The sequence below is a fragment of the Argentina anserina genome, chromosome 2 (genome assembly GCF_933775445.1).
Source record: "Argentina anserina chromosome 2, drPotAnse1.1, whole genome shotgun sequence".
Classification (NCBI taxonomy): domain Eukaryota; kingdom Viridiplantae; phylum Streptophyta; class Magnoliopsida; order Rosales; family Rosaceae; genus Argentina; species Argentina anserina.
In genome coordinates, this window is record NC_065873.1 from 19,566,470 (window position 1) to 19,591,111 (window position 24,642).

At 38.5% G+C, this 24,642-nt stretch overlaps 4 protein-coding genes across 5 annotated transcripts; 3 read left to right on the plus strand and 1 right to left on the minus strand.

Moving 5' to 3' along the window:
- Positions 1 to 501: 501 nt before the first annotated feature.
- On the minus strand, positions 502 to 4,752 carry LOC126785162 (probable myosin-binding protein 4). 2 transcript variants are annotated; one of them, XM_050510773.1, is made up of 4 exons: positions 4,635 to 4,752; positions 2,827 to 4,070; positions 932 to 2,642; positions 502 to 854 (listed from the first exon to the last, which is right to left on the minus strand). In XM_050510773.1, exons 2-3 carry the CDS (start codon positions 3,974 to 3,976, stop codon positions 961 to 963), a joined length of 2,832 nt encoding a protein of 943 aa, XP_050366730.1. In that variant the 5' UTR covers positions 3,977 to 4,070; positions 4,635 to 4,752; the 3' UTR covers positions 502 to 854; positions 932 to 960. The 2 variants fall into 2 exon arrangements, with proteins under 2 accessions (XP_050366730.1, XP_050366731.1); XM_050510774.1 differs by lacking the exon at positions 4,635 to 4,752 and adding an exon at positions 4,354 to 4,522.
- Positions 4,753 to 9,948: 5,196 nt separating this feature from the next.
- LOC126785183 (iron-sulfur protein required for NADH dehydrogenase, mitochondrial) lies at positions 9,949 to 13,526 on the plus strand. Its single transcript, XM_050510797.1, has 8 exons — positions 9,949 to 10,035; positions 10,141 to 10,258; positions 10,536 to 10,658; positions 10,829 to 10,926; positions 11,186 to 11,312; positions 11,519 to 11,604; positions 11,736 to 11,861; positions 12,961 to 13,526. Exons 1-8 carry the CDS (start codon positions 10,018 to 10,020, stop codon positions 13,129 to 13,131), a joined length of 867 nt encoding a protein of 288 aa, XP_050366754.1. The 5' UTR covers positions 9,949 to 10,017; the 3' UTR covers positions 13,132 to 13,526.
- Positions 13,527 to 13,993: 467 nt separating this feature from the next.
- On the plus strand, positions 13,994 to 17,202 carry LOC126785171 (fructokinase-1). The gene is made up of 5 exons (XM_050510784.1): positions 13,994 to 14,395; positions 14,581 to 14,831; positions 14,957 to 15,248; positions 15,745 to 15,897; positions 16,399 to 17,202. Exons 1-5 carry the CDS (start codon positions 14,051 to 14,053, stop codon positions 16,783 to 16,785), a joined length of 1,428 nt encoding a protein of 475 aa, XP_050366741.1. The 5' UTR covers positions 13,994 to 14,050; the 3' UTR covers positions 16,786 to 17,202.
- Positions 17,203 to 18,180: 978 nt separating this feature from the next.
- On the plus strand, positions 18,181 to 21,288 carry LOC126785163 (uncharacterized). Its single transcript, XM_050510775.1, has 3 exons — positions 18,181 to 18,259; positions 18,385 to 18,434; positions 18,861 to 21,288. The coding sequence occupies exon 3, from the start codon at positions 18,931 to 18,933 to the stop codon at positions 21,220 to 21,222; it is 2,292 nt and encodes a 763-aa protein (XP_050366732.1). The 5' UTR covers positions 18,181 to 18,259; positions 18,385 to 18,434; positions 18,861 to 18,930; the 3' UTR covers positions 21,223 to 21,288.
- The last annotated feature ends 3,354 nt before the right edge of the window (positions 21,289 to 24,642 follow it).

Here is a 24,642-nt window from a genome sequence, read left to right on the forward strand (position 1 = left end):
AAGAAAGCAATATCTGAGGTAGCATTGGATATCATTCAATTTAAAGAAGAGGGGGGCTTATTGCTATGTAGAAAGCAAAGCTGGTGAAGTAGAGGATGAAAGTTAGCATACTTGAAAAATTGAAAGGTAAAAAATTCTGGATAGGGATAAAATGTGTCAATCAAGTGAGGAGAATTCCTCACGGTCAATTGCGTGCTGCAACTATAGTCACTAAAGATGCATGAAATTGTTTCATATAATTCTATCATTTAACATAGTAGAAACTAATTTACATAGTAGAATTTTTATTACTGCCTCATAGACTTTGCCATTAGGAAAGGCATGTAGTGGGTGCTGTGTGTTAGATTGTCAAGCATTTAACTCCGAGTAGCTGGACACATTTCTTCCCAGAGACCTTCTATACAAAATCATTCTAAGAAATTAGGGAGTAAACGCTCTAAACATGCTTTCAAAATGCCATCTTTACGATGGATGTGATTTGGCTCTGATAAGAGATGCAGGCCTGAGAACAAGAATCTGAACTATTTCGAAAAACTTTTACAATGCCCATCAGAAGTCGATGGAGTTGAGCCTTAAAAACCTACCAGCTCTATAATCAAACAAATATGAAAGAAAGAAATCAAAGAATAGACCCACAAGTGGAAAAATTTAGGGAAAATTATATTTTAAGACGAGACACTATGCCCTAGTATCGACTCTTTTGTCCTTTCAACAGTTTTGAGAGGTACCTGTACATAAAATCTTTAGGAATTTTTGTGTTTTTTATGCGATTGAAGGAACGATTTTTCGCACCCAACAGCTCCCTGATCAAGGTCCATATGTGCTTTGATGTCTGCCCTAAATTTCAAATTCAGCTGTGACAAATAATGAAGAATGGTCAAAAGAATGTAGGAAAAGAAGTATACATTCAAGTCCTTTGTAACAGGCTTACCATGTATTGATCAGTCAGGGAGCAGACCATCATCTGAAACCCCTCCCTATTTTCCGCAACTCTTGCAGCTGATGAGCTATCTCTCGAACAAAATGTAGTCCTTCCGCTCCATTCTGAAGAGAGTAGAGCATGTGCTCAAGAAAGTCATGATCAGTCTCGAGTGCCTCCAACCTATCATTTAGGTCTGAGACTTCATTTTCCAGAATTTCCAAATCCATTTCTCTAGGATCCATAATATCCCCACGGGAATCAGAACTATTAATTGCTTCTTTACTTTCTAAATCACCATGCTCTTCAAAGGTACCGTTAGACATATGTAAATCTTTTTTCCCCTGCAGAACATTCTCTTCAAGCTCCCCATATAATACACTCCTCTCCTTCCTAGGAGTCTCTTCTTGATTTTGTCCATCATTCAAAGGACTTCGCTCTTTTCTAGGAGTCTCAGCCTGATTTTCACAATTAGTCATTTTGGAGGCCCTACAGGAAATTTCAGAAAGCTTCCTCTCCAAGCTCTTCAGACAATTTGTAATGTACAACTTTTCATCTTCAAACTCTAAAAGAGTAGTTTCAGAAAAAGGAGGTTGATTACTGCCTCCAGATACCTCCGGAGCCATTGAGTTGCAAGGAACAGGGAGATCATTATTCACATCAGGCATAGCATTATTCACACAAGGGATAACAGTACTCTCCGCAGGGTCACTCCCACCCATCAAATCAGAAGTTCTGTCAATTAGATTCTCCATCATTGACTCATCTTGATATTCCAGCTTAGAGAATTCTAGCTCAGCTTCCAAGTCCTGTATCTCTTTCTCCTTTTCAGCCAGGAGATCATTGGCTTTCTCCAGTGCCTCTACGTCAAACTCAGCTTGCTCTTCCATCATTCTCAAGTAGTGTAGGGCCTCCATATGGAATGCAGCTTTCTCTTCTTGGAGCTTCGTGATCATGGCCATTGCCTGATTTGCAGCAATTGCAGCGGCACTCCTTTCTTCTTCCAATTCCTTATACAACTCCTTGATGCATTTCCTATCATACTCAATCTGTCGTTTTAACTGATCAACAAGACTTTCACCCTCAATTTCACTGACATAGCCTCCATCCAGCGATTCAAGACCAGATTCTACTGATGCTGACGAGTGAAGCATCGACTTTGCATTAGAGCTGAAAGCATCAGTTGTCTGTTTTGCACCCAAACAATTATCCGCCACTGAGCTTGCAGTCGTTGGTGAGATTCTAATCTCCGGAGCAGAAGAGTCCTGTTGAGCTAGCAATTTCAATTTCTCAGACATAGCATTTATATTACTGTGGTTTGGGCTTTTAGGTGCTTCTCCAGTAATACCCAATGAATCTCTTTCTTTAATAATTCCTTCTGACTCAGACATAGCATTTACATTACTGTGTTTTGGGCTGAAACATGCTTCTGTAGTGATACCCGATGACTCTCGTTCCTGAACACTTCCCTGTGACTTAGACACATCATTTACAGGACCAGGGCTTGGTTTTATAAGAGGATCTCCTGTAGTGGTACCAGATGAATCCCTTTCCCTAACACTTCCCTCTGACTCAGACACATCATCTACATTACTATGGTTTGGTTTTAAGAGAGTGGGATCATTTTTAACAGATGCTCCATCTTTTGCATAAACAGATTTCAGAAGTTCGACATTCCTATTGAAAGATGCAAATCCAGAGTCGCCTTTCCCATTAATATTTGCTAAAGCCATTAAGAGAAAATGAGCAAAGGAAATATTATTAATGACATGCATAAGTGCTCACTGTGTGCTTTGCAGGCAAACAGAGACAATATTAAATAACATTTGTCTGATAATACCCTAACTAATAAGTTCCATCATATACATAACACAGATGAATTGAAAATGAGAGACAGTTGAACTTACCCTTTTCTAGAACATTGGGTGATGGAAGGACGTCATCCAGTGAAATAAGCTCAGGCAATGCTGAAGGGTTGGACTTCCAGTTGGATTGCTGATAGTTGAGCTCACGGAGGCTAGTCTCAAATTCATTATCAGAACCCAAACATTTTACATCAGAGGGATTCCTAAACACAGGCCAGGGTTCTGAGAGTGACCGCTTGGGTTTTGAGGACCTATTTATATTTCTATGCCTTCTTGACTTCAAAGCATTTGGTGGTGCTTTACGCCGATATCGTGAAGCACGTTTTGAACCTTCCACCTTAGGCTCATGACTTGCACTGGATAAATAACTAACATCATCCCCATCATTAAACAGAAACTCTGACTCAGTATCTGAAAAGAACTTCAATTCACTGTATCCTACATGAGACAAGTGATCAACTCCTACTTTTGCAGAACAATGACTAGTAGTTGATGCCGGAGACTTATCCCTGATCTTCTTTGAATTATCCCCCTTTCGATTTGAATGGCTACGATTTGGTAAACGTGGCAAAGGAATATTAGGCTTGGGATGTTTTGTCCCAGATGATTTGAGTTTCAGTCCTTTAGAATTACCTCTACGACCCCAAGGATTCCAGCAATGAGACCATTGCCCTATACCCACAGGACTGCAAACAGGACTATTACAAGGACTATGAGCAGGATTATGAGCAGTACTATGGCCAGGACTATGAACACAACTCCTGCCAAGCATACGCCTCCGAAGACCAGAACTTTCAATATCTGATACAGAATTACCATATGATAACATATGCATTTCTTGGTTGGAGTAGTCCCTTGTGGTGAAAGGAAAGAGGTAATCTTCATTGCCATCATCCTTACCATAACTTTGACTAGCTATCCAAGATCCGAGCTTGGATATGTGGTTGCTGCAAAGTAGTTCCTCATAAAGTTGAGAGCTTTCCTTGCCAGTAATATGTTCAAACCTTGAGCACAAGATACAAGGCTTTTGCAGATCACAATAGATCGCAAACTTAGTCAGCAGATAAGATAACAATGCATCAACTAACAGAAGAAATATCAAAAACCATTCACATGCTGCAGATGTTAGAATGGCTATAAACCCCTCAAAATTCCTCTGCACATCTGCTGATGACTTCCCCTTTGCTGCCATCTTCCTCAAAATTGCTCTACAATCTCATGCTCTTCCAATTGTTAAACTCAAGTGCGTCACTCCTATCCCCCCAACTCATACTTAGACCCTCCATCTTCAATCCGGATGCCAAAGAGAACCAATAAAGCAATTAGGAACATCAACATAACTAATTTAATTTCAGTTAAGCTAGACAAACATAAGAAAGAACTGAAACAACAAACAAATTCAATGCCACACAACCCAATTATGCATTATTAACAATCATCTAACTACTAACCCTACCAACTGTTTGATATAATACCAATCACCAACTGACATCAACAAACTTCAATGAGAACCTAACCTAATCAATGTAATAAACCAAGCCCAGATTCAGTTCAAGCAACCCCAATTACCTGTGGTTTATGAACAAAGCAAGAAACTTGTTCCCAAATTCTAACTCTTCAAGCAAACAAACAATTGCCCTCGTATCAATTTCTCCCCACAAATTCAATAAAATGTAAAAGCTTAAACATTGGTCATGATCGAACACAATGCAATGCAGATACCCATTTCAGAATCATATCAAAGATTGCTACTTTATAGCTTTATTGGGTTTGTGGATAATGATAAACACAATGTTGGAGGAAATAGAAATAATAACCCAACCAAAGAGAAAAAGAGAGAATGTGTGTACCTGGTGCGGTGGAGCTCGATGAATGATGATTGATGTTGATGGAGGAACAAAAAAGGGAAGGGGAGGAACCGAGGAACCAAATGAGAGACTATGGATTAAGATTAAAAATGAATTTGAAGCAGAAAATAAAAGGAAAGACACGGAATTACGAGGAGGTCCTTAGCGTGGCAATGTGACTGACTGACTGGTGTTGGCCGTTGAAACCAACTGTCTGGTATTTGTTTGGAAGCAAATAAAAGGCCAAACTAGAAGCCTCACAAATCTTACTTTCTAAGCTCACGTGATAATGAAGTCAAAAACAAGTAAACAACATATGGATCAGAGAAGGCTTCCGTCGACAGATTAGATCAAACTAGCTGGCTAAGCTAGGTTTGTTCAATCCAAACTATATTCATTTTGCTAACCGAGATCAAACTACTAAAATTCTGTTGGTTTCATACAGTTTTTTGTTTTTTAATGAGTAATAGATGAAATTGTGTTGGAAGTGTTAATGCACATAAACTCGATGCAATAAGGACTTTAGAAGCTGAAGAAATCGATTTGTGTCATCAATGTCTAAAATAGCTATGCATGGAAGATTTATAACCGCAATATGAAGCAAAAAATGTCATTTCCATAAGGATCCTTCCCTAACTGTCTTCATTCTAATTTATGATACATTGACATGTATTCATATATAGTGGTTGGGGGGCACGACTGGTGCATATGTCAGAGTACATGGATCTGCCAGCTTAATCTTACTTATGGCGACGTTGACCTTTTCAGTCCCTTTGCCATAAAACAAGAACAAGAAAAAAAGAGAGAGAGAGAGAGAGAGAGAAGCATGATGCCATGATTGTCCTTCGGTTCTTCACAGTTCCGACCATCTTCACGAATCAAGAATAGTACTACCATGAAACGAACGAATGAATGAACCAGACATAAGGGATAGTTCAAGAGCGTTGGAAATGATCGCGTATGTAACATCATTCCACCAATGTGATCGAAATTAAGCAATGATCTTTACTTTAAAAACCCAATTGTATAAATAGAGAAGAGCCAGGTTGTACGCTCTGGGTGAGAGATTTCATAAAACGGTTGCAGTCTCAGTCTGTGTGACACTTAAATTGTATAATGTCAAACACAACGGCATTAGAGGCCCGCATTTGACACATAATCAAACTAACTAGCCCCTTAATTAAACTTATGGCCAATATTGTTACAACATCAACTAGAACGCTTGCTCTATTAAATATGTTTGAATAAAATTGAATCAAAACTTAAAGCGAGTGATCAAAATATGCTAAGAAATCTCCACAAAACACTCGAAACTTCATTGACAACATCACTAATAAACTTAAAGTCGCCTTCCACCTCTAGGTTTTGAAGTCCTTTCTCCTTCGCTATGATCAAAACTATCCCTTAATGTGAGAGCTTCAGCTACATGGTCCGTGGTTCTTCCAACATTTTTTATTGTTGTTAGGATAAGCATTGCGTTGTTTGCTTACCCTTAAGCATCAAACAAGACATTACACCAAAAACATTACACAAGACAGTATATTGAAGATTTTCTTCTTATTTTTAGCTTCTGAAATCAACCTTGCCACCATTCAGCCATTGACTGGTTCCAACTTCAAGAAATGGAAAGTAAACATTCAGAAATATTTGGGGCTCGTTGGCATGCATTGACCCAGACAGTCTCTAAACTTGTTGCAGATACAATCACCGGTGCAGCTAGAGAGAATCCTGAGGACTGGATTAGAGCTAATAGAATGAGTTTGGCCGGTCGTTTTAAAGAGGACTATGAGTGACACCATTAGGGGCAGCATCTTTGATCAGGGCACATCCAATACGAGGGTAGAATTGAAACATTCTATCAAGAGAGCAATAAGGTTAAAACTAGTCATCAGCTTTTAGATTCTTTGATCATTATAAAGTATAGAGGTTAGAGAGCACATCATGAAGATGATAGAGGCAACTGCAAAACTGAAAAACCTGAAGATGATGTGCTCCGTGCATCGTTAGGTCTTTCAATTTGCAGCTGCCTCAATCATCTTTATGATGTGTTTTTCTAACCTCTCATGAACCAGTAAACTTCATAGTGATCAAAGAATCTTAAAGCTGACTAGTTTCAGTCTTTGCCTATCTTGATAGAATGTTTAAATTCTATCCTGGTATTGGTTGTGCCTGATCAAAGATGATGCCCCTAATAGTGTCACTCATAGTCCTCTTCAGAATGAGTTTGGTCATTCTGTTAGCTGTAATCCAGTTCTCAGCATTCTCACTGGCCAGCTGCACTAGTGGTTGTATTTGTACACCTAGGGAATGTCTGAGTCAAGCATTGATCAGCGCCTACAAGACCCATATAAATCTCAATGTCCACCTTCTATTTCTTGAAGTTGAAACCAAAAAGGCTTAATGGCGGCAAGACGAATCAGTTTACTGAAAAATAAGAAGAAAATCTGAAGTCTATTGTCTAGCCTAATGTTTATGGGTAAGCAAACAATTTACCACGTAAATAGCTCACAAACAAGTGAAACAACACAACAAGCAATAAAAGTTCAATATTAGTCCGTTTAATTTGTATGACAAAAAAAGGAACATACTTATTTTATATACCACATAACCAAAATAAATTTAGTTTACTTTTTACGTAGATCAATCAACACCTATGAGTAAGAAAGAAAAAACAAAATAATAGTCACTCATCAAACTATCACAAACTCGACAATTTACTCTTTTCAAGTTTCAATTTCGACTGATCACTCTTTATATTTTCCAAATTTGAGCAATCTGGTCATTCTGTATCTTTCTATCCAATTTGAGTGTTAAGTTGTTTTTTAGGCAAATAGAAATTGGATGGACTTAACATCCAAATTGGATAGAAATATGACGAAATGATTATATTGCTCGAATTTGAAAAAAGTATAACGAGTGATCAGTTGAAATTGAAATTTGAATGAGTAAACTGTCGAGTTTGTAAAACTGTGAGGAGTGACCAGTATTTTATCCAAAAAAAAAAACTAAGAAACCCAATGCAATTCACCCGATTTTGTTATTTGCTGTTTATGTAGCTTGAATCACTACACTGACTACAGTTTAAACTTTACACATCAATGATTGTGTGTAACAATTTTCGTGGCATTTGTTTCCATTAGATCGAATCAATGGAAATGTTTATATTTTAGGGTAAGAATAATAAAATAAAAACATCACAAAACGATATGTAGTCTTGTGTGGGTGGCTTTGATACCACGTTAATTTTATAATCCTAGATCCATTGATCTAAAGAATTTAACCACACAAGACTAATAGACACAAAAAAGATTAAAATAACATGAATGAGGTAAATACGAGAAGAAGTTACCTGATGAAGCCATTTGATTCTAAAAATAGATCTTCTCACCCTCTCTAATCTCTATCTCTATGGGAATGACAATGGATTGCTAGTGAAAAGTCAGGGTATAGAGACAAGGTTTATATATGAGTCGATTAGGTTTAGTATCCCCCCAAAAGGAAATTAATAAGCATAGAAGAATATAATATAAGACAAATAGTCAAATAATTACTCTTATCGCACTAGGGTTCTGAGAGTTTTTTTTGTTGCCGTTTTCCTTGTTCCTCGTCCCGTTGCGTGGCTGCGTGGGCATTGGCTTTTGGCCTCGTTGGCATGCAACATGTGTGGTCAGACGTGATGTGGTTTTCTTGTGCATTGGTATGCTAATCGGAGATTGACGCAAAGTGAGGTTGAGAGTAGATCCTCACTAGGAGCGAAACCTACACGGGGCAGGGGTGCACGGCTGTGGTGGTGGCCTGGCATTGGTGCGGCGGTGGTGATTCTGACTCTTGTCACAAGGGAGGAAGGCGACGGCTCGGGGAACCAAATCTGGGGGTGTCATGGAGCAGGGCGCTTGAGATTGGTAGTCATGATGGCAGTGGGCGGGACACGCTAATTCTCTATCGACGACGACTTCTCGACGGTGATAAGGGTCGAGCTCGACGGCGGCGTGATGGCCATATTAAGGGGAAGGTGGTGGTGGTGGTGGTGCATAGATACTTTTGGGCCAGATATTTTTTTGGGCCCTTTTTGCTCTTTTTTGGTGGTAGACAGCTTTGTTTGGCCAAGATTTGGGCTAGTAATAAGGGTTGAGCTCCTTTTGTGGGCTACAACCAGTTTATTTATTTAATATTTTAATTGGTGTTGCATGTCGAGCTTGTCTCAGACAATATGTTAGTCTTCATCTTGATTGTATGTCAGGCTCGTCTCTGACTTTATTTTGTATTCTCATGTTGATCATGAAGTTATCTTATGTATAATGCTTATTGCTTAAATAGGTGGGTGAGATATGTGCCTTTGACTTTTTCCGTGAATACTTGTCTGCCTTGAAAAAGTGGTAACAAGTGACATGTAAATGTCTTCTTTTGACTTTTGTTTCGGATATGAATTGAAGTATTCATTATCTTAAAAAAAATATATGATGTATAGTCGATTATATTTGGATACCTGCCTTAAACATCATCTTGTGATACACAAATGTGAAATGTACGAGGAAACTGTTATTTGAGTTAGTAGAATTCCCCAACTCATTGATAAAACCCGGGTGCCTTCGATTAAAAGTTTTCACTTTTACCCCATGTGTAAAAGTAAATTGAAGTGAAAACTAGAAAGGTAAAAAGTAAAAAAAAACAACAAAAAAGAAGTATGCCACGACATAGGTACACAACACCGACTGAAAATTAAAACTCCAGAAATTTTATATGCTACCGTAGTATCACGTGATAATGTTTGGTGGTATTTTTTACATGTTATATTTTGACACGTAGATTTATTACACCAAAATTTTAAATTAACATATATTTATTATTTGTGAAATTACATTCATGGATTACCGATTTTGAACTAAGATTTTGAGTTAAAGTTTATAGTTTAGGGTTTAGAGTGTAAGGTTTAGAGTTTTAGGGTATTAGAATATATGATGTAGGGTTTTACAAAAAAACCTAAAATAATCTTTGAGAAAATAGCTTAAATATAATTTTTCTAATTAAATAATTTTTGTTAAATTGTGATTGGAGAATAATTATTATATATACACGCCACATATCCCACGTAACGTACTATCTTAAAGTTATTGGTACATTTTTATTGTGATTGTTTCTAATTGATTATTATATGTAAATAAACTTTTGTCATTTTCACCGCGTACATGTTGATCATACCATAACGTAATATAATTGGTTGGTACAACACATGATAGTGTCACGTAGTGTGGCGGGTAGACATAATAATTACTCGATAAGAAGGTATACCGCTAGATTCACATCTCAGACTAAAATTTCTCCTAAAACCCAGAAACGAGAAAAACCCCGGACAACATTTCTGACTCAAGTTCGTCTATTGGAATTGATGAGAAGGCTATTGAGGGTAAGTGCTTTTTCAGCTTTGTGGGTCAATCTAAATTCGTGTCCTTTTTTAACTTCAGTTTGCGAATCAGCGAATGTAGCTTACTTTGATCGAATGAACTCGCAGAGGCTCGGAGGCGTTAGGAGTTACAGCGCGGTGAGAAAGGACCTTCGGATTGAGGGTGTTAAGCATGCCATAGCTGTTGCTTCTGGTAAAGGCGGTGTGGGCAAGTCCACCACTGCAGGTATCATCTTGTCTTTCTTTGCTTACAATCCTTACACGTCTCATATCGAAAAGGGTTCCACTTTGCACAGTTTCTGGGCATTTAAGCTTTCTGGGTGTGTAAAGACTACTCCTTTTTGTGACTACATTAAGTTGTGATGCTAGTTTTCATTGATGATGATAAAATTGGCATTAGTTGAAGCATTGCAAGTTTATGGATGTTTATATGGATGCTTAGTTTATGATTGAGGCATTGTGATGATTGAGAATGACTGATGCATAGCTGTGGGAAATTGCAGTTAATGTGGCTGTTGCACTTGCTAACAAGTGTGGATTGAAGGTTGGTTTGCTTGATGCTGATGTTTATGGACCAAATGTTCCTATCATGATGAAGCTCGAAGGCAAGCCAGAAGTGACCAAAGGTATTAATTGTTTTTTTTTGTCTTCAGTTTCACGTATTAAATGAAGCATTTATCTGCACAGTTTCTGCTCTAAACTAGTGTATAGATGAGCACTAGACATATGCATTTCTTACCATATAGCGGATCTCTAGTTCACGCTGATTATTGACATTATGATATTCTTCTTCCAGATAAAAAGATGATACCAATTGGGAGCTATGGAGTCAAATGTATGTCGATTGGACTTCTTGTAGACAAGGATGCCCCACTTGTTTGGAGAGGTCCTATGGTATAAGTGGTAACTAGTCTAGAAGTGTTATTCTTTTATTGCAAATAATGATGTTAATTAGGCGATCAGCACTGAGAGGGTTCAACTGTGGGTGTTGTGTAATTTATTGATATCCTAAGTTTCAACCTGTGATCTGTATCTAAACAGCATCATTTTCATCGGATCTCAGTATGTTTATACAGTATATTAGTCATGACTTCCGTCTATGATTGTGTGATTTTTCTGTGCATCATTTATTGAGTTGAGTTAAATCTTGCAGGTATCAAGTGCTCTCGAAAAAATGACAAGGGGGGTTGACTGGGGAGTTCTTGATATTCTTGTGGTAGACATGCCTCCAGGCACTGGTGATGCTCATATTACTGTATCCCAAAGGCTACAATTATCAGGTACTTGAAAAAAATTAAGGTGAAAGTGCTCCTGCGTTGGTATCCTTCTTCACTTGAAGCAATGGTAAAAAACAATTGTGGATAAACTTCTTCACTCTTCTTTCAGGAAGCACCCAAATAAAAATTCATTGATCTTTCTAATCTTAGCTTTGGTTCATCTACTATCATATATGGGTTTTCATCACAACTTTTTTTGTGTTGTATAGGTGCATTAATTGTTTCAACACCTCAGGATGTTGCACTAATGGATGCTCGCAGGGGAATTAACATGTTCTCTAAAGTTGAAGTGCCCGTATGATTATTCTTCTGATTAACACTTTCATCTATTCATATGTCTGCTCCTGTGCTTTACTATTTGTAAGTTTGGTAGATGCCATCAACAGATTGAAATTTTCAGACAGCTTTTTATGTTGCTGTTTGCAGATCTTGGGAATTGTTGAAAACATGAGCTGTTTTAAGTGTCCAAACTGTGCTGAACGATCATTCATTTTTGGGGAAGGAGGATCTCGTAAGACAGCAGCGGAGATGGGAATAGAAGTTGCTGGCGAGGTAGGTCTTTGCTTATTAGTTTGATCTGCTTTATGAGTACTTACTGTAAAAGCTGTGTACTTTCTGTTGAAGTTGACTCAATTCCTTTTGGTACTAGATGCTTCTCTTATCTCCCTATCTCTCTCAATTTTGATCAATGATCTAAATATCATTTATCGGCATCGTATCGGTTTCGAAGAAAAAGAAGATATATTAGATTTATCATATTTGCTAATTTTCAATTAAATTTAACATATTTATCTAAATAAGGATTGAGGCAAACGGGCAGTGGTTTGGCTTCACATATAAAGTTGGAGGTTTCGCATGATGATGTTTTTGCCTTCCTTGATTAAGGTTTTAGCGTTTGAATATGAATATGAAGTTTTTCTCTGATTTGAGGCGCAAATCGTCTCAATTTTAAGTTTAGACATTTTTTCTTTCCTCGCAAAAGTAAAACGATAACATTATTTTTGAAATAAAATAAAAAATGTCTGAGATATTGGGTCAAAATCGGGTTAGCCCGATATATCGGATTTTGACCATGAAATTAGCGTTGACCGATAACTTGAAAGGATATGAAAAATATCGTATTGTTTCTTAATTTTACTGAGGATATATCGGGATATTTAGAACATAGATTTTAATGGAAATTCTTCAGTTAGTTGATTTTGGGTATAAAAGATGGGATTTTAGATCTTATCAGTAAACCTATTGAGTGGAGGAATAGGTCTTGGATATTCTGTTGTGACTTCCTACATTTCTCTTGAACTCATTTTGATTGTAGTTCTAAAAGCATAAAGTTGTGATTAGTTGGGGTGCATCAATTCGCAAAAACTTAAACGAGATTTTCTAAAATCAACTCATACCTGGAAGGCATAAATGCCAATCTATATTGTATTCATACCTCATGCTGAAGTACATTGTATTTATACCATTAAGTTTTTTATTCTGTTATCCGGTGATCTCATTTTATTGTAATACACATTGTTGGATTTTATAAATGAATTATTGCATTCCTTAATTACTTTAGCCATCCCCAAATAGTTGACAATAATCACCTCCCTTAGATGAGTTTTATCGATGTTCATTAGTCTTTAATCTTACCTGCACAATGTTTCAGATACCATTAGAAGTGGGGATCAGAAAAGGCTCTGACGACGGTGTCCCAGTAGTAATATCAGCACCTGATTCTGATGTCTCAGAGGCATATGTTGAGGTGGCTCGGAAAGTTGTCAGCAGACTTGAAGAATTATCTAAGGAAGAACATTCACGTCCTCAGATTTCCCTTTGATTTTCACAATGTTCTTGTCTTTGCAACTCGAGATTTTGTGCTGTTCAGGGAAGTACAAATTATTTATAGTAAGAATAATTCCAGACAGATTATCACACTGTTCATATTCTGCTTTGATCTAATTGATACTCATTGGAACCTGCTTGATTTAAAGTGTTGAATCATTCTCCGTGTGCATCCTTGTAGAATGAGAATTAATGGGGTGAGAAAGGGAGTGTATCCACTTTGTAACTTTGACCTGATGACAACAGATCAAGGCCCCATCCTTTTCAGTTCAATGACAGAACAAGGTCCACTTTCCAAATTGAAAGGCTAGTGTCAAGGAACACTTGCAGAATATGCATCACTCATTTGAACCTCTAAATCTCTAATAGTGGACGCATCTTTCAGATCTTTATTAAAGCCAAAACAACTTGTCAATTAACTCTCATGCACCCTATGCAAAATGTAAACCATACTAAATTCAAAGTAGCTTTGCAATGTGAACTAGTTATCTAAAATTATCTTCAATTCTTGCACTCAAATTTTTTTTCTTGATTGAAATCGTTTGGTTTCCTTGTTAGCTCTCTCGGCCTGAAGAGTAGTCTGTAGCATAATTCGAGATGAATAGTGTTACCTGTCATCTCATTGAGCTGCCTCTCTCTCTCTCTCTCTCTCTCTCAAGTCTTAACCACCAAATATCTTACAACAGGTTACAACTAACAACCCTCTTCGTCTAAACAAAGCTTTGGTAAAAACAAATATATATATATATATATAAACAAAAGTGAGAGATTAACAACCAGTGGTGTTTTGTGTACAAACAACTGAAAGTTGCAGAGTGTGTCCAACTGGAAGAGAGAACCCAACCCCTCAGTTCTTCTTCTTCACCCTCTCTCTCTCTCTCTCTCTCTCTCTCTCTCTCTCTATCATAGTCTGAATGCACAGCACAACCTTCAAACCCCCAATCCCCTACTACTACTACAACCATGCACCCTCCCTTAAGTTCCACTCCATCTTCCTCCACAACAACAACCCTAGACTCATCCGACCCCACCTCATTTTCCCGCCAATTCATCTCACCATCTCCTCCTCCACCACCACCTCCGCCGCTCTCAACGGTTCCTCCCTCCACCCCAAAACCCCCGCCGTTAAACCCATCGACGTCGCCACTCTCGGCAATCTCTGCGTCGACATCGTCCTCAGCGTCCCCCAGCTCCCCCCGCCCGACGCCGACCGCCGCAAAGCCTACATGGACCGCCTCTCCGCCTCGCCGCCTGATAAGGTAAGTAAATTCTCCACCATTGAAATTTATCTCAAAAAGTAAAATGTGATTGGTAAAAGAGTTTAATTTGAGCGGTGGTTAAATTGCATATGAATATGTATAATAAAGTTGTGAGCTTTGATTGAATACATGTGAATATGTTGATAAAGTTGAGAACTTTGATTGATTATGTGGGGTTTATTTAGAAATATTGGGAAGCTGGTGGCAACTGCAATGTGACTATAGCAGCAGCGAGGTTGGGGCTTCAATGTACTGCAATTGGCCATGTGGGTAATGAAGTGTATGGGAAGTTCTTGTTAGATGTTCTTCGTAATGAGGGGATCGGTATGGTTGGGATGAATGAGGATAATGAGGATGAGAGTTTAAGTGCTTCTTCATACGAGACACTTTTGTGCTGGGTTCTTGTGGATCAATTGCAAAGACATGGTTTTTGTAGGTACAAGATTCCACCTTTTTAATGTTTTTCGGGTTGTAGTTCAGTTCAGTTCAGTGAGGTTAATGTTATTCATTATTGTTTCCTGTGTGGAGAATACTGATATGAATTGATGTTTTTATTGTCAGTCGAGCAGATTTCAGTAAGGAGCCTGCGTTTAGTTGGTTGAGTAGATTATCCGTACCAGTGAAGGCGGCGATAAAGCAGTCAAAAATACTTTTCTGTAATGGCTATGGCTTTGACGAGCTCTCTCCTGCTGTAATAGCCTCGGCTGTAAAGTATGCTGTTGAAGTTGGAACATCAGTTTTTTTCGACCCTGGACCCCGTGGAAAGAGCCTCTCTGCTGGTACACCTGAAGAACAAGGAGCGCTTAATCTGTTGTTGAGGATGAGTGATGTTCTTCTTCTAACTTCGGATGAGGTAAGTGCTTTTTACCTAGTGTGAGTTCTTTTATGACACAGGACATAGTTGACTATTGTCATATTGTGATCTCTAGTGAAACGGAATTTAGTTATGCAGTGTTCATTGTTAATGATCTCCAGTTCTCTAGAAAAAAATTTAGATTGCAAATGTTGAACATCCAGTATGACTGTCAAGTTTGTATAGTACATAAACAAATGGCATATAAATCAAGATTGTGAACTTTTCTCTAGAAAGAAATGGTGGTAGCATTTTAATTACTCTCTAGGCTTATCCATTAAACAGGCTTCCTTTAATTTATAGGACATGAGTATAACTTTGTTGCCAGCGGTGTAGGTTTTTTTAGCCTCTGCTCCAACCACCCACCCCTCTTCAGAAAGAAAACGAGAGTACAATTTTTTGTTCTGTTTTAATAGCCAAATCGTATCTTAAATTCCACTGCATACTCATGTTATCTTGCTGCTCAGCTAACCCATATACTGATATTACTTCCCAGGCTGAGTCATTGACTCGTATTAGAAACCCAATATTAGCAGGGCAGGAGTTGCTCAAGCAAGGGGTGCAAACAAAATGGGTGATTGTTAAAATGGGGCCAAAGGGTTCAATTCTTATAACCAAGTCTGGTATCTCTTGTGCACCAGCATTCAAGGTATTATTTTCCAACTTAATTCTCTTATGATGTTGCTTATACTTTTGTATATGCCAGTTTATGATATGAAATTGATACTGTATATCTGGATTTAGATCATATCTTTAGGATGCAATGGTGAAGGAAGTAAAAGACTTGAATTTGAAAGCACAGCTAGTCTAGTATAAAAAGACTATAAAATGCACAATAAGTTCTTAATATGACTGCATACATACAAACTTGAATGGATTTGGTTCAACTGTAACACGAAACCATTTGTAATTTTTTTGTCCTTTGTGTTTTGAATTTCAATATAGATGTAGAATATTTAGATGATGTGAAACAGTTCAACGTAGTAATTTTTAACTATGTTGTGTGAGAGTTATTTAGATATGTGTGTGTGTGTGTTTAACAAGCATTCTTTTATCCTGTTGTTCTATCAGCATTCTGGCTGAATAAAATTTCCTGCTTTCTTTATTGGCCCCGCAAAACTGAAACTTAGGTTGTGCTGTGAATTGACAGGTAAAGGTCATGGACACTGTTGGATGTGGGGATAGTTTTGTGGCTGCTATTGCATATGGTTTCATCCATGATATGCCAATGGTAAATACATTAGCAATTGCAAATGCAGTGGGTGCTGCAACCGCCATGGGTTGTGGTGCTGGAAGGAATGTGGCTACGTTGGATAAAGTAATTGAACTTGTGGAAGCTTCAAATCTCAATGAGGATGAAAAATTTTGGAATGAAGTGTTTGATGAAACTTTGGGTGTTCAGGAAATTACTGCTCTCTCAAAATTGGCCATAAATGGAAGTGACGGTCAGCTGAATTGTGTACCTTTGCAGAAAGTTGTATTAGAATTGCTTCCTAAGCTCAAATCGGCAGAGCTAGAGAGAAGAGTGCCATGTTAAGTTGTTAACAGATCAAACCACATCATAGGTCATAGCAATGAACTATGTTCTGCTGGAGCTATTTCATTTTCCGAGTCTGATTATACTGTTCCATGACGTGAGGGCTGCCCTCCCTATACAAAGTGAAACCACGCTGTGTTCATTACAGATGAGATGCTTGAAATCAGTGCGCAGGAATTACTGAGTTTTCATATGTTGAAGTGTTATCCTTCAGATTAGTAGGTGACGGTTTTGATCCGATAGATCTAGGTTGCTGCTGCATGACCTAGCTTTGCAGTTTTGTCACTCCTGCACAGATCTGCCATTTTTTTGACCGTTTAGATTTTCGACACAATGCCTGTGTAGGCGGTGCCTTATATTTATTCGAATTGTATGTATTGAATTTTGTTTTGATAAGATGTATGTGTTGAATGTTCCGGTAAATCTGTTCGGAATTCCTCGGACTCCTGCGACACCAGTCCTATTCTCTTCTACAAATGCACATACAATTTACCATCTCACAAAATTGGCACTTTCAGCTGTCTGAGATGGGTGTTGAACACAGTTTCAGCTGCTAGATTGGTTCTCTGCTTTTGAATTCTGTGACTTCTATCTCAATCCTATGTTGTAAATGGCAGTAGTAACTAGCAAGTATTTCCAGAAAGGGAAAGAAGGGTTGAGAGTCTGGTTTCAAGTCAATTCCCGAGAAAGCCATGAAAGTGGTGGCGGAAGTACAAGAGTGCCCTTTCTCCGTCGCAATTTATAAATGCCCCTGCTGGTCGTAGCCCTCGCCTTCTAAGAAACAACGAGCGTACCATCGCACCATTCGCCTCTCTTCCTTTATTGCCCTTCCCCCCCCATCTCATTGGTTCGTTTCACTTCAACTGATAGCAATGTGTTGATGATCCTAAAAGATGATGGAGACTACTAACCTAACACAGACAAAATCCTTCAATTATTATGTTTAACCATAGTGAAGTTAGCTAATCAGATCATACACAATCATACCATGCATAAAGAAGATGGTTAACAAAACAATAAGAGTGTGAGACACTATTATATGTAATAACAGGAATAGAGAACATGAAATTGTGTATATGTATATTCTCAATTTCTTATAGTTTTACTTTGATTGTACCACTATAATTTTTACATTACGCGTAAGTGATTTTCCTATTGACAGTAAAATTACATACTTACATGTATGTTTTTTTATAAATTAAAAGATTCGATGGGGTGAGTTTATTTATTAATTATCCCTTAAAAACGAGAAATATATGAATTTGGCATCGTAATCTACTACGAAGAAAACTCAAGAATGAAGGTGGTGAGTTGGGGGGGCAATATCGGAATTTAATAAAAAACAGAGGATGAGAAGAACTGGGATGACATAAATACCCTGGAAATTGGGTAACCCTAGAATCTGCGAAGGTCCAATTGCGCTGCCCCTGCAAAATTTCTGTGCCTTCTTCTCTTTGCCCTTCCCTCGTTTCAGGTCTGTTTTCCCTCTCTCCCACCCGCCCAATCTCTCTCTTTCAATTCAAATTAATTTTTTTTCCATTATTGCCCTAACTGAGTTTACTCATCTGAATCTTACTATGTTGCCTTTTGATTTTTCAGGTTCCACTCTCTTCTTCCTCTTCTGCTTGGTTCTGGGCAGACTTAATTCCGTGAGTTCTTATTCACTATTGCTGTAAAGTTCGATTCTTTATGTTTATGTTGTTGAATTCAATCGTAGTGAGCACCAATTGGGTTCTGGGTTCATTCTTGTTTTCGATTTCGGTTCTTTTGCGATTTCTCAGAGACCCAATTGGAGTTTAGCATAGTATGCTGAGTTATACTTGATATTAATCTGCATTGTTCATACAACTTTTCATAGTATATTGGTCTTGGAATTCATTCATTCATTCACTTTAGGATCTGTGTACTAATTTTGATATATTCAGACCTGTAATTTCACTAATTCCGTGAGACAATTGGGTTTAGGTGATGTAGTACTGTTTTGTAGTTTGGAATATAGATAATCTCGTTGTTCAGTGTCCTTGGCGAAACGAATATTGTTTTTATTTATTCAGAATGCATACTTGGTGACACAGGTCTGTTGGGAACACCGAAACATAGTCGCAGAACTTTTTCCAGCTGTTGCTGCTGATCGTGGAGCTTGTTATGGCAAATGATAATCTACTCATGGGGCAGAATCGTGAGTTTCCATTGGCTCAGAATCCGCAGCTGGGAATGCGGCATGCCCATGGTATGATTATGAGCCAGAATCATAATTTTGAAGTGGGACAAACCCATGATGAGGATTTGGAAGTAGGGCATGGTCCTCTTGATGATAAGCAGGGTCTTAGAGATGCACATGTTCATGGATTAGCTTATGCTCGGAGTAATGAACATGTGATAGGTCTACAAGATATGCAGAACCTTGAAGAAGAAGAAGAAGAAGCTTTGGGGTTGGATCAGGATAATGGTCTTGAAGCCAATCAAGAGAATATTGATGTTAACAGTCATGATTCTCTTCGTGTGGTGAATCACGAGTTGGGTATGATGGATGGTCATGAATTGGCTGTTGTGGAGAACCATGATCTTTCTGAAAATTTAGATTTAGAGATGGATCAAAATCAGCACATGAGTATTCTACCTGTCTCAGGCATGTCAATGGAGCAGTCCGAGAGTATGGATAATCCTCCTGTCCTTCAGTGTCGAGCGCGAGCTGATTCCAATCACCAGCTGGCTGTTGGGCAAGAGTTCCCTGATGTGCAGAGCTGTAGAAGGGCACTGAGAGATGCAGCTATTGCACTTCACTTTGAAATACAGACAGTCAAGTCTGACAAAACTCGCTTCACTGCCAAGTGTGCAAGTGAAGGATGCTCTTGGCGAATTCATGCTGCAAAGCTTCCTGGTGTGCCTACCTTCTCGATAAGGACCATTCATGAAGAACACACTTGTCATGGGATCACCCATCTTGGCCACCAGCAAGCTTCAGTCCAGTGGGTTGCAAATACTGTGGAACAACGCTTGAGGGAGAATCCTAATTGCAAACCAAAAGAGATACTAGAAGAGATCCACCGTGTTCATGGAATTGCATTAACATATAAGCAGGCATGGAGGGGGAAGGAACGGCTCATGGCTGCTGTTCGTGGATCTTTTGAAGAAGATTATCGCCTCCTTCCTCAATATTGTGAACAGATCAGAAGGACCAATCCGGGAAGTATTGCCCAGGTCTATGGGAATCCTGATGATAACTCCTTCCAACGTCTATTCGTATCATTACATGCATCAATATATGGATTTTTGAATGCATGTCGGCCTCTTCTTGGACTTGATAGAGTTCCTCTGAAAAGCAAGTATCTTGGGACTTTGCTTTTCGCTACTGGATTTGATGGAGAGGGAGCTTTATTTCCAGTGGCATTTGGAGTGGTAGATGAAGAGAACGATGAGAATTGGATGTGGTTCCTCTCCGAGATTCGAGTCCTACTAGAAAATTATGCGGAGTACATGCCAAGGCTTACAATCTTGTCTGATAGGCGGCAGGGTATTGTTGATGGAGTGGAAGCAAACTTCCCAACTGCTTTTCATGGGTTTTGTATGCAGCATTTAAGCGACAGTTTAGCGAAGGAATATAATAATGCTGCGCTTGTTAGTCTTCTATGGGACGCTGCTTATGCTCTCACTCAGTTTGAGTGTGAACAAAAGATTCTGGAGATCGAACATATATCTCCGGAAGCAGCCATATGGGTTAGACAGATTCCGTTAACGTTGTGGGCAACATCATATTTCGAGGGTACAAGATTTGGGCAGTTGACGGCTAATTGTTCCGAGTCTTTACATAATTGGATAGCAGAAGCATCTGGGCTTCCAATAATTCAATTGATGGAGTGTATTCGACGACATCTGATGACATGGTTCAATGAGCGTCGTGAAATGAGCATGCAGTGGGCAAACATACTTGTTCCTTCTGCTGAAAGCTCTGTGACAAAGGCAGTTGAGCTTTCTCACCCCTTTACTGCTTTCCGTGGAAATGATGCTGATTTCGAAGTTAGGTTTCCGGAAGGATCACATATAGTGGATATTCGTAACCGTAGATGTACATGTAATGGATGGCAGTTCTGTGGGTTGCCATGTTCTCATGCTGTGGCAGCTCTCCGCTCTTGTGGGCAGAATGTGTTCCGGTTCACTGAAAGTTGTTTCACTGTGACAAATTATCGCAAAGCCTACTCTGAGACAATACATCCTATTCCAGATAGAACTCTCTGGAAGGAAATGGCTGGATTTGAAGATGAAGCAAATGAAAGCCTATGGGTCACAATTAACCCACCAAAATCACTACGGCCACCTAGCCGACCGAGGAAAAGGCGAATTCGCGCAGAAGATGCTGGTCGTGCTAAACGAGTGGTGCATTGCAGCCGCTGCAATCAGACTGGACACTTTCGAACAACTTGTTCAGCTCCCATATAGTTCCTCGATACTGTGCAGAGAAGATATACACTTTCCCATTTTAATTTATATTTCTCATATCTTCTATCTTCATTTGTAATTTGTTTTTTGTGTTCGTAGAGATAAATCTGCTATTCCTTAGGTATTTGACATTCGCATAATCATTGTTCAGCAACTTCGTTTCTGGTCTTAAAGATAAGGCCTTTTGCCAAGACGAGAAATATTTTGTACCTTAGTGGCTAGTTATTTGTATTTGCTTCAAGGATGTGAAAATTCTTAAAGCTATCATAGCAGACATAAAGAAAGATGTAATTTGAGGAAGTTGAACTCTTTCGATCAATTATAGATTTTCTAATAGAAAGAGATCAAATTAATCAAAATTTCTCTCAAACACTTTTGGTTTCATCCCTTCCAATCTCTGTTATATTCTATTGAGTGGCGTGATATGCCTCAAAGGAGCTATAGCTATTGCAGACCTTTGTGTTTTTCAGAGAGACCTGAAATGGTTCTTTCGGAAAGAAGTCGTTCGGCGCTTTGGTGGTATGATGTTAAGGAAAATGGTTTCAAAAAAGTTCTGGACAAGCCCCATGATTTCTCGACTGCTATTTGTGTGGGAAACCTTCTTCTGCTTGATGGTGAACCTGTTGCTGTTCCCAGTTTATGATCATTTGTTAACTACATTCTCAAAAAAGAATATATAGTTGTATGTAGAATATTCGAATTTCAATATAGTCTAAATATAGGGTGAGAATGTTATGCATGCAATTATACTGGAATAAGAGATTTCTTTAGCTTATAATAAATAATTAAAATGCTCAGAGGCCAGGCTTGAAGCGCGTAAACACAGATTTAGTTTCATTAGTTCATATATGTGATTTGGTTTGGAAACTTCGAATGTCACGTACTGCCTGCTTATGGCTTGTTAGTTAGTGCTTCTGCTCTTATGAAAGAGTGTCCTCTTCGATCAGGATTGCATCAACTCTATTACAATGTGGAGCCTGAGGAACAGAACAAAAATTACAATACTTATACAGTAACAATAGTCTGAACGTTTATGCTTCTATTGAGGCAGACTACCATTGTCAATGCTGTCTATATATGCAGACAATGCAGTAATAATAATGTACTGACAGATCAAACTTTTGCAAATTTAGAATCCTGGCTTCTTGCAAATCAAGAAACGTTTTTAAGAGTTAAGACAACAAATAATGCTCAGACCTCTTATCCATCAATGACTCGGACTCTTCAATAACAACATCAACTTCATTTAATCCCACATTGGAAAATCAGTAATTTTAGTATTGTTTATATAGGCAAACATTAAACATAAATATTGCCGAGCCTAGTAGCGTGGACTTGTTACTAAGCAGGGCATCAGAGAGATTGACTATGAAATACTTCTATCGCCATGTGATTGTGTTTAGCACCACCTTACAGACCTTCTGGCTTATGTGCTGAGGCAAACTAAGTAACACTTGACACACTTTCAAAGTGCTAGCCTGGCCTAGATTTACTCATCACACAATCACTTTTTTTATTTTATTTTTTATATTTTCTTCATAACGTTATTCATCATATGGTTGATCACTTAAAGAGGATTGATACCTAGCCAATTCAAGTGAGACATTGTAAACGACCAACATAACCACCAGATTATGACATTGACATATGTAGAGAAAATCGAACAGTAAAAGGTGGATCAAGACAAAACATTAGCTAGTGCTCATATATTATGCATAATGACTTTGTATTCCACCTTTGTTTCTGTCCCTTTGGCTTTTCTTTACCTTTAAATTCTTTGGTTGTGTCTCTAATGGCTTTAACGTTCAGGCCAATGTGTGTTAAGCTTGGGATTTAAGCTTGGCATCACAATTTTTCTTGCTACCTGCTGCGTACATTGTGCATGCCATCATTGAAGTTGAAGGTTCTCTTCTCCACCTGCTCTTACTCTTCCCTTTACTCTAGTGGCAAGCAAAAGACATATCCTTTGCTTGAGACTTGCATTAAACCAAGGTCAAGATCCTTCAAGGTTCAAACCAAATTTGGAGTGGACTGTACCAATGCTTTAGGATTTGTTTATGCTCCAAGATTGTTTAGCTTTCATGTTAAAAGCAGCTTAAAGACAAGATTGTACACAATTTGGTTGACCTTTCTCTCACAAATTTGCAATTAGATGCTTGTGGAGTAAACTTGAATCACCTTCGTGGTCCTCTTCAGAGCTCTAGGGCAATGTTATTCACAGCATCAGTAGCTTCATATTTTACCATTGGGTAAATATAACATGCACATCAAGTCTTTGGATTTGACTATGTGAATGTACGGAAAAGGAAGGTTAGGCGGGGGTGTAGAAGGTGGACTACTCCTGTACTCCATGTCGATGACATGTGACTGGGGAAATAACTAATCTTGTTATTTCATCCCTACCTTGCCTTACGTATATATATAAGGACACCATGAAAAATATATAATGCATGGACATATCAAATCTACCTCTCCCTCTTGCTCTTGATGTCATCTCTCCTTTTCTCTCCCTAATAGTTGAGGGGAATGTCGTCCGGTTCGAAATCTTTCTGTGAAATTAAGCATGATCATCAGGATGATTCCGGACCAGGCTTCATTCCCCTCAAACTAGGAGAAATACAGACTTCATGCACTGATGATCGAATACCCTCCTAGCTGTGTACGTTCTATCACTTCTATGATATGAAGAACATACCAGCTGGTTTGCTGTTTGTTATATGGAGAAGCAAAGATCTTCTTTGATAAAGTAGAGATCGAGTAGCTCAAATTGGAAACCGGAGCACGCAAATGTCAGGTAATCGATATGATGCAGCTTTCTTTTCCATCTCTTCCATGCTTAGCTTAACTTAATCTGTTGACAACGATGTAAAGTGCCAATGTGTGAACAGATGACTTGAGGAATGAAATTCAGGCTTAATGTCAATTCATTCAGCTCCTTTATATATGAAGGTTTGTTTTTGAGAAATAGGGAAAAGATAGACTAATTAATGACAGTCAAATCCCAGAAACATTCCAGGCTCATCAGCAAAATGCAAACGCATCACGACTTCATGACAAACAACACCTGCAAGATGAGCATGTCAACCCAACATAGGGGGCGCTAAAGCAGTAAATAATGAATTTCATGGTGGCTCAGATTTACTCGAGATGCTCATAAGTTCAGGTGGGTCAATGTCCCTGGACACTAGCTTCTCAATTGCTGCTAGATATGATTTGGTTTTGTCCTAATTGTTAAAAAAAAAAAAAAAAAGCACAATCTGTAGCAGTGTATCCACAAAGAGAGATCATATATTGAGAAATCCAATATGTGATGATGATAGTGAGAGTTAAAATGTGGCTCTGATTTTCATGTTGAAAGTAAGGTATTTGGAATCCAAGTACTTCTTTGGTGGAAATTTGTTAGGACATGAGAGGGATGGG